The sequence below is a fragment of the Lolium rigidum genome, chromosome 3 (assembly GCF_022539505.1).
Source record: "Lolium rigidum isolate FL_2022 chromosome 3, APGP_CSIRO_Lrig_0.1, whole genome shotgun sequence".
NCBI classification, from domain to species: Eukaryota; Viridiplantae; Streptophyta; class Magnoliopsida; order Poales; family Poaceae; genus Lolium; species Lolium rigidum.
Genome location: NC_061510.1, coordinates 390445548 through 390455487, shown reverse-complemented (window position 1 = coordinate 390455487; position 9940 = coordinate 390445548). Strand labels below are relative to the sequence as shown.

General features: G+C 46.1%; 1 protein-coding gene across 1 annotated transcript; it reads right to left on the bottom strand.

Moving 5' to 3' along the window:
• Positions 1 to 424: 424 nt before the first annotated feature.
• Positions 425 to 4106, bottom strand: LOC124704514 (myosin-binding protein 7-like). The gene is made up of 3 exons (XM_047236779.1): positions 3091 to 4106; positions 892 to 935; positions 425 to 803 (listed from the first exon to the last, which is right to left on the bottom strand). Exons 1-3 carry the CDS (start codon positions 4039 to 4041, stop codon positions 701 to 703), a joined length of 1098 nt encoding a protein of 365 aa, XP_047092735.1. The 5' UTR covers positions 4042 to 4106; the 3' UTR covers positions 425 to 700.
• Positions 4107 to 9940: the final 5834 nt, after the last annotated feature.

Here is a 9940-nt window from a genome sequence, read left to right as displayed (position 1 = left end):
TGCGGCTTACTTCCTTCATTCAAAAACCACAGAGCTTTATTCAACCGGCAATGAAACTACAGAGCTTGTATTGGTCGAGCAATCAACAGCCAGAGCTTGGCTCGTATTCCCTTCTTTTCAAACAAACTGGCGAATGACTTCCTTTCTTTGGCGAGTGCTTCCTTTTCAGGTACTTAGCCTCGCGGTTCAAATCCATGATGGTTCCGTAGCAGTGAGAAAAATAGGACGTAGTAGAATGAAATGGCAATTGGAGATGCCCTTACATTGATCGCCATGTGATGAAGTCATGAAGTACCTCCCTCCCACCAAAAGTATCTCAACTTTGTTAAAATAGATACAACGGGATGGAGTAAAACCGATCACTTAACATGTAGAGTACACAACATTTACTGCAGTTGCGGAGAAGATAGACAGCACTCGAACATCAGATTCAACAACTCACTGTCACATGCACTATGCAGAGTATGTCAGTTTAACTCCAGATTACACCAGCTATGCAAGCCTAGTAGTCTCAATAACACACTATACAACAAGCTCGAAGCTTGAAAACCAAAACTTACATCTCAAATACACTATACCATACCAAACAAAAAGAAATGGATCATCAATGAATGCAATACATGCGCAAAATAGAGTGATAACAATCCACTCAAAGTTCTGCATTTACAGGTGTTTGGATATGGGATGGAGAAGGCCGTGGTCATCGCTGTGGCCTAGGAAGACGTCGCCATGGACTCAACATGGTGGATCTGTCAAGGAGCAGCAGGAGGCCAAGGAACGTAGTTGACAAGCCAAAGGTATACCTGAGGAGTATCCATGAACGCAGTTTAGTTTTGCATCAGAGCAAAAAGGGTAATCATAGGTTCAGCATCATCCATAATACAGAACTACCTGACGGTAGAACTTCTTCTCCGAAAGATAATTGAGAGCACCCACTGCAACAAATGTATAAAAAGTTACTAATTTCCCAATGATAACAGTGGCAATATTATAGAGCACAAGATTACTCCATTGGATGTAGAAATTTCGGATGACACAAGCAAAGGGGTTAAGCTAGTAACTGCACTCAAAAATTGTTGTAAAAAATAACAAATACTGTATCTTGGTTTTCTTTCTGAGATTACAGCTCCATATTTTGAAACAGAAACTTTATATAACTGAAAGATGAAAAACATATGTTTCTTGGGTTATTTTAAAGTACTAATGTATCTCAGACTCTCAGTAGTCAACACTACTGCAACAGGCTGCTGCATCTAGAATGCCTGCAGGATGCAGCTCACTGTGTTTTCACATAATGATAATGAAGAAACGAAAGGATAACAAGAAACGGAATTCAGTCTCTCCAAGCCAAGCTTCTGGCGTACTCTGTGACAAGAGAGTGCCACAAAAGCTAAAAGGCAGGTTTTATAGGTCAGCTATCCGACCTGCGATGTTGTATGGCGCGGAGTGTTGGCCAACGAAGAGACGACATATCCAACAGTTAAGTGTAGCAGAGATGCGCATGTTGAGATGGATATGTGGCCACACAAGAAAGGATCGGGTACGGAATGACGTTATACGGGAGAGAGTTGGGGTAACACCGATTGAAGAGAAGCTGGTCCAGAAGCGCCAGTGCATAGCGGACGGATAAAGCGTGCTGAGAATGTTAAGAGGAGTCGTGGTAGACCAAACTTGACATAGGAGGAGTCCGTTAAGACAGACCTGAAGGTTTGGAATATCGACAAAGATTTAGCCATGGACAGGGGTGCGTGGAAGTTAGCTATCCACGTTCCGGAACCATGACTTGGCTTCGAGATCTTATGGGTTCCAACTCTAGCCTACCCCAACTTGTTTGGGACTGAAAGGCTTGGTTGTTGTTGTTGTTGTAAAGTGTTGCTACCATTTGAAATAACTTTGTAAATGAGCTCCTTGCAGTTCACAAATTGATCTATCCACCAGTGAAACATTTTGATAAAAAAAACTGTTGTCTAATGTTCACAAAATTGTTTCTACTATTAACTGTGACGACGGATCAAAATTACTGAACTGTGTGATATGCATGAGAGGTGAGGGAGAACAATATAATTACTTTGATATGCCATTTAGACATCTCAAGAAACAATTTTGTATGAGGAATCGTTGGGGATGGTATTAACTTTGACCAAACACAAAAAAATGGTGATATACAAAACATCTTGCACTAATGTGAATAATTAACTTTTATCTCGTACACAGCCAAGATATGTAAACCCCATTTCATCTAGGCCAACAACTAAATACATCAATTCATACACCAAACTGTATAGTGACAAATGCAACTATTCTGCAGTACTGCAGATGTGCAACTCTCCAAAGTTTGCACCAATGTACTGAACTTAAAACCCTTTAGCTCACAACGCTTATGATTACTCTCAGCTGTACAAAAGCAAATGTATTTATATCAAGGAACTAAAAAATGTGTCTAGCACATAGGAAGTGCGTTTATACTCTCCGAAGAAGAAAATCGCAATAATCCTGGGCATCTCCAGATACAAATATGTGCAGCCTAGTCGCTAAATTGCCAACGCAATGTTTTAAAAATCATCAAGTTTGAAGTAACAGCAAGAGCACACAAGCTGATAAGCACATATCTCCAAGTAGGTTCATCCACCCAGTCTAGCAGCCCATGTTGAATTGCTTAAGTGGAAACATCAGGTGGCACCAACTTATAAAAGAATCAATGGTAAATCACAACACCCAAAAATGAATTCATAGTACCAACTACTTCCATGGTGCTTCAGTTCAAAAGAAATTCATAGCTCAGTCCATTTAAGACAGTATAAAGAAAGCCAATAATCTAATTCTATCACACACCCAAACCAAGAGTCGCAACACATTTCGTCCAAGTACCACAAAAATCTTCCAACTAGATGCATTGATCACTGCGATACAACTAATTTTCTCAAATGTGCTAGTGCCCAAAATTGGCACGAATATGCTGAAGTTAGCAGATTAACTCACAAAGCTAATACATAATGAGGTTACCAATGCAGAAACGATGATGCGTAATGAGATTACTCTTACTAGTAGGAGTACTGAGTATTGAATAATTGTGAGCAAAATCGATTATACCTTGCAAATTCCTAACGCCGAGAAGCTCCTTGCTGGGACAACCGCCTTCTTCACATCGCTTTTTTGCTCAGAAACCACCTCCCAGCAGAGCCGCCGTGCCATCTCCCTGGCCATGACCAGCTGCGCTCTCTCCGCCCGCAGCGCCGCCATCTCTCTTCGCATGGCTGCTCTGTCCGCCTCCAGCGCCTCTACCCTGGCATATAAACCCTCAGCATTGCCAGCTACATCGTCCCCAGTGTACTCCCCCACCACCGCCACGGCCGCCATCGTTGGGCTCGCGCACCTGACATCCACCGTGTACTCGAACTCTTTCTCCACGGGGGCAATAGATTGCTCTTGTTCCTCCTCGTCGACCATGGCTTTGACGTCCATGGCGCTGCTCAGCAAGTCGCCGCCGTTTGCATCTTCCTCTGGCGCGACCATGGCGCTGCTTAGCAGGTCGCTGTGCTCCAGATGGCCGCGCTGCTCCTCGTAGAGCTCCTCGTCCTCCTCGTCGGAGAAGGTGTCGGGGTCGATCCCATGGGACTGGAGCCGGGAGTGGTATGACGCGGCGAGGTCGGAGAGCGAGGCGATCTCCTCCTGCACCTCGCGCTCGTGGTCGGCGCGGCCCTCGGCGTAGCGCTTGAACTGGCGCGCCTCCATCTGCGCGGCGGCCTTCTCGCGCTGCAGGCGCTCGATCATGAGCATGGCCTCGCTGGCGGCCGTCTCGGCGGAGGCGCGCTCGGCCTCCAGCTCGCCTTGCAGGCCGCGGGCCGAGTCCTCCAGCGCCTCCTTCTCGCCCCGCAGCCGCGCGGCCGTGGACTCCAGCTCCTCCAGGCGCCGGATCAGCTCCGCCGCCTCCCCGCCCGCGGCCCGCGGCGAGAGCTCCGGCGATCCGGCCGGCGGGCGCCGCTTCACCGACCGCCGCGGCTCGGAGGAGGAGGAGGGGGAGGAGTCGGCGTGCTGGTCCATCGAGGCATGTATGTGTGCCGCGGGATCCGATCCCCCGCCGCGGATCCCCGGCGTCGCCGCGACCGCCGTCGCCGCGACCGCCGTCGGGACCGAATCCGGCGGCGGAGCACTACTTTTCCGGTCCGGGAGGGGGAAAGGCAGTGGCGTCTATTGGACGCAGCTGAGCTAGGCTGGAAATGGCCACGCCAGTGCAGCAGCGGCAGCAGTTCTCAATAATTGAACCGACGGAAGTGACCCCGCCCGAACGGATTAGAACTAAGTTAACCTGGTGCGCGCCACCATCGTCGTCATCATGGCGCCACGCCGGTGAGCTTTCCACGTCGCTGGTGCCCGCGCGAAAAAAGAAACCGCGGTAAATCCTCCGTCGCGATCGATTAGATAAATCTATCTATCGTTTTGGGAAGAACAGGAGGAGATTAGATAAATGGGGAGGAAGATAGAGGCGCACTAGCTTCAGCAGCAGCTTTGTGGAGAGGTTGTTGCGAGCTTGTGGCTCCGTGGCACGGCCGGGCTTCGACGTGCGCCGCCACTAACCGTGGAAATCGTGGAGAGGGGATTCGGCGCCGACGTGCAGCCACTGCCGCGGATTTTTTACGTTGGCCACACGATTGTTTTCTTGCATAAAGAGTTTTTTTTTCTGTCCGGAAATTTGCCGGTGAGGTCCCCGCCGGTTGAGCGTCGATCGAGGCGCCGGAAATGGCACCGGCGGCGGCTAATGGCGACTCGCAGATTCGGAATTTCAATCCAAGTTTGATCGTCAATGGCAGAGGTCAATGGAGTAAAAAAACAAACACGGATGAGTTGTACTGACGATGCTCGTGGCCTCGTTGGAGGTTTGGTGTGCACGTGCACGAGATAGTTTGGCGATGGTGGCATGTTTGCAGTTGCACAAGCATATGATTTTCTTTTCCCAAGTGCTAAAAAGTACTCGAGTGCTGGTTGTCTCGTCGAGCACTCGCCTCTTGTCCGTCCGATGCGTTTGATCAAGAGGTGTGCGAAGCGCCGTTCTGACAGGCAGCTTCCTGCGCCGCCCCATCAGGTGCTCTTCCTCTCTCTCTCGAGTCAAATTGACTGGCGCCGCCGCACCTCACCTCGCCGGTGCGTCCGCCGCTGCCCACCCCCCACACCTCTGGAGCTTCCTCCCGTCCCCAGGCCCCTCCCCCTCCCCCGCTTGGTGCACGAGCATACTCCCCCCATCAGATCGACCGCCGCCGCTCTCTTCCTACACCAGGTCGACCCGCCACCGGCGGCTTCACCCACCACCAATACGTCTTCCAGCCCGCTGCCGCACGCGCAGCCTCACAGGTGGCCCGAGCCAACCTAGGCAGTGCGCCATGGAGCTCAGCGGGGTTGGAGGCCCGATCTGTAGCGTCGGCTTTCCCCGAGCTCCTGGTGCTGGCGTCCACCCGAAGATGCTCCTGCCGGCGTCTTCCCGGAGCCATGCCGCTGCGGCTGGCTTGCTCGCCGGAGTGATTGAACGTTGCGCGCGGCTCCGTCAAGTTCAAGTTCGCCGGTCCGCGTCGTGGTTATGGACGAGGGAGTGGTGCTGCACGCACGCAGGGGCGCTGGCCACCATGACATGGCTCGCCGGCATCCAATGTTAGCTTCTTGACCACTATTCCGAACCTACTACCTGATGTTTAGGCTGAAATTTTGTAGTCCATATTTGTTTAGTGCTGGAAATTTTGGTGTGTACTAAATCCAAGCAGCTCGAATCACTTTAGTGCCCTATTCATGTTTTGTCGATGCCGATATAGATGCAATCATATAGGTTGAATTCATGTTTTTGCCGATATAGATTCAATTCTGCTATATATCTTGAGCATTCATGTTCTCGCTGCTCTTGTATGTCAGCATCATAAACCACTTCGACCTAGTGTTGGAACCAGGCAACCAACTTGAGCTATACTGTAAATGTTGATCACCATTGCTGAGAATGGCCGCTTGTCGTTTGTGTTATGCTCCAGCTCAAAAGGGCATATAAGAGAAATGATAAGGTATTTACTGGCTCAAATATGGCTTGCGGAAACATTTTACTCCTCAATTTCAACTTCCAGACTTGAACATGGGTCGTTCTGTACAATTGTAACAAAACCATGTTGATTGGTGCCCAAATTCCACTTTTGTTTCCAGAGACAATAACATGATCCAGTGCATCTGTGCGTTCAGGTTCTATGCTGCAGAGGTACTTCTTGCGCTGGCCGGCTAGCAAGAAGGCGTGAGTCCAACTGCTGCCATACTGCAAGCTGCGGCGTCACCTGCCCCCATCTTTATATGATGAATTGACCAAGGCAAACACAATACCGACACGATGCGATCAATAGAAGTGATGCTCCTTCTGCATGCCAGCGAAGAGGGCGCCTACTCCTCCGCACCTGTTCAGTCCACCTGTGTCCTATCAACTTGGACGAGTAGGAGAACCACCGTGGTTGCTTGGCTCCGCCCGTGAGTGAGTTCAGAGTTGCAGCTCACCCACATCATATTGGTCGTTTAGATGCATAAAAAGGTGAAGTTCAATCAAAGCAATATGCTTTTATCATCTTGACGGTACGAAACCAAAATAAGGGTGCGTTTAAAATATTATTTGTGGCACATTTCAAAAGTCATGGAAGTTTACTTCATCCCCTTAATCAATTTGTCTTGTTTAAATGTGTTTAAACTAGCCACTGTTTTTTACTTTGAAAAATGATTTAAATTCTGAACTTTTCTAACATCGGGCAATATAAGTTATACTGTTGGTCTCTCTTATCTTCTTTGCATCAAGAGTCCATAGTTGTAATGGTCCTGTTTAACTCAGTTTTTTGTGGCGGAAATGGGGGTTGCTAGGGCATTTCAAGCCAGCAACGGCGAAGCTGGCTAAGTTGGTTACTTCATCCACCTTGGTTGCTTTTTCATTTTTCTACTTAGGTTTGTTTTTATTGTTCTCTAGCACTACCCATTATTTTAGTTTAGTTGTATACTGATTACATTAAGTTGCAGTGTTCAATATAGCTAATTTGGGTATTGGAATCCACCATAGTTGTATTTTTTAGTTGAATTTAAATTATAGTAAGTTCATATATTTTTCTTCAGCACTACCCCTTTTTAAATTGCACACTAATTTTCATTAAATTGTCTTATTCAACATAGCTAAGTTGGTCACTTAATCCAACATAGTTGCTTCTTCATTTAATAATTCCTAGTTAGGTTTATTTATATTTTTCTACAACACTACCCCTTTGTTAGTTGCATAATAATTTACATTAAGTTGTAGTGTTCAATATAGCTAAGTTGGGTACTGGAATCCACCATAGTTGTATTTTTAGTTGTAGTGAAATTCTAGCTAAGTTCATTTATTTTTCTTCAGAATTACCCATTTTTAAGTTGTACACTAATTTTCATTAAATTGTCTTATTCAACATAGCTAAGTTGGTCACTTCATCCAGCTTAGTTGCTTTTCATTTAATAATTTCTAGTTAAATTTATTTATATTTTCTACAACACTACCCCTTTTTTAGTTGTATAGTAATTTACATTAAATTGCAGTGTTCAATATAGCTAAGTTGGGTACTGGAATCCACCATAGTTGTATTTTTAGTTGAATTTAAATTCCAGTTAAGTTCATTTAGTTTTCGTTGGCACTACCCCTTTTTAAAGTTGTACAGTAATTTTCATTAAATTGTCTTATTCAACATAGCTAAGTTGGTCACTTAATCCAACTTAGTCGTTTTTCCTTTTTTTTTCATCATCTTCTATATTAGTTAAGTTGCTTTTTGACAACATGGCAAAGTTACTTTTATCACCTCACTAAGTTGGTTCTATCATCTAAAGTAAGTTGAGGACACCATCACACCTGGGATCCAGTCGATCCGCCAACCGCCTCCTCAGTCATCTCCCTCAACCCGATTTGTGTCGCCGTCTCCTCCACGGCCAAGCTCCGGGCGACACAACCGCGCGCGCTCGCACGCTGATCAACGCGCGCGCTTGGAAACACCCTAGTGTTGCACCGCTCGCCTCACGGCGGACTCGCTCCACCCCGTGCGTGAGTGCCGCCGCCGACTCAGCCGCTGCCCGCCAAGCGCGCCCATGCGCCGCGCGTGCCTGTAGCCGCTTGCCTCATGGCCGCCTCACTCCACCCCGCACGTGAGCACCGCCGCTGGATCCACGAGGAGCCCATGTCCGTGGTTTTGGCTTTCTCGTCTCCGGTGACCGCAATCGCTCATGTGCTCGTGTGTCGCAGATGGCACACTGCCAAGGCCTCCTCGCACCTCCATCTCGCCCTTGACGCGCGGCTTCTGCTCCTCGCCGCGACCTCGGGGATCCGAGCGTGTCTGGTGGTGCTCGCCGCGACCTAAGTTGCTTTTTATCCCAAGTTACATCTATTTACCAACTGAGATGTAGCTGAAACAAGCAAAGTTCGGGCCATGTCATCGGGGGTGTACGATAAATTTGTTCTTCACATTTTTTGGGCATTATTTTTGGTAGCATAGGCAAGCTAAGTCTTATTTTACACACGATAAATCGTTCACTAACATATTTCCTAACTCGTGTTTTTAAGCAGTTAATTGTTATTACACACATGTGCTAAGTTGCATACCCACTATTGCTAAACTATATACTCATTAGTGTTAGGTTGCATACCCACACTAGTGTTTAGTTGCATACTTACTGGTGTTAAGTTGCATACCTCCTATTGCGAAGTTTCATGCCCATTATTGCTAAGTTGTATCCCGTTGTGCTTAGTTGCACATTTATTATTGCTAAGATGTATACCTCTTTGTGCTAAGTTTCATACCTATAATTGCTAAGTTGTGTACTTCTAATGCAAAGTTGTGTATCCCATATATGGAGTTGCATCTCGCGTACTTTGCCTACAATATGGATGGCTACCACTAAGTTGTATCTCACGTAACAACACGCCTAAGTTGCCCACCGCTAGTTGGGCTTCATTATCGTGAACTTGCGTATCATCGTGTCTAAGTTACCTTGTTTGTCAAAATGGTGTACCGTTATACTGAAGTTGCATGTCGATGTACCAAAGTTGCGGACTGTTTAATATGAAATTGTATTTTAATTGCTACGAAGTTGTGCACATAGAAAATCAAGTTACTAGCAGTACTAGAAAGTATGATTGGCAACAAGTAGAGCAAACTTGATGTCTCAATACTGGAGTAAATGGCAGTTGTTGCTAACCAAGTATCATAGAAACTAAGTTGGCACAAAATATTTAAAAAAAGTAGTGTAACCAACTCTTTGTATGAAGTTGCTTCACCATAATACTAGAGTTGATTTTTCGCAACAACTGAGTTGGTTTTCGAAAAAAAAGTTTGTCGAAATATATACAAATGGGATCTAGTTTCGAAGATCTCGTCGTAAGAGGTCCAACGATGAAAACGGATCACAATTTCAACAATTTGTTTAAAAGTTATGACTTTTTGAAAAAAATCACGTGATATTAAATGCACCTATTGTGCTAAACTTTCTACTTTTAGGAGGAGTGCTTGAGTGGACAAACGAGCATCCGAGTGCTCCCTAGTCGTGTCCTTTTCTTTTTCTTTTGCGAATCTTTGAATCTTTTATTTTTTTTGCTGCAGCTCAAGGTTTCAGTTGTCTTTGCTAATTCATGTTCTTATATTATTTTATAATGTGATGCTGAAAAAATTCGCCGAAATAGACAAGAGTAGATCAAACAAACAAAAAAAACATGCACAGATGCAGAGAGCAAGCGGGATTATCCTATAATCATGCGCATCAAGGGGTGGTCCTGTTTATATCTCAAGTGATGATTGCCAGAACAAAACTAAAGCTGGATGACCATTTGTAGGATGCATATGATGGGGCCGGTGGAGCCAATAACCAACCTTTCTTGCTCACATATTTCATTTTTTTTCAAGAAATTGGCGCTTTATTGATCACAAAA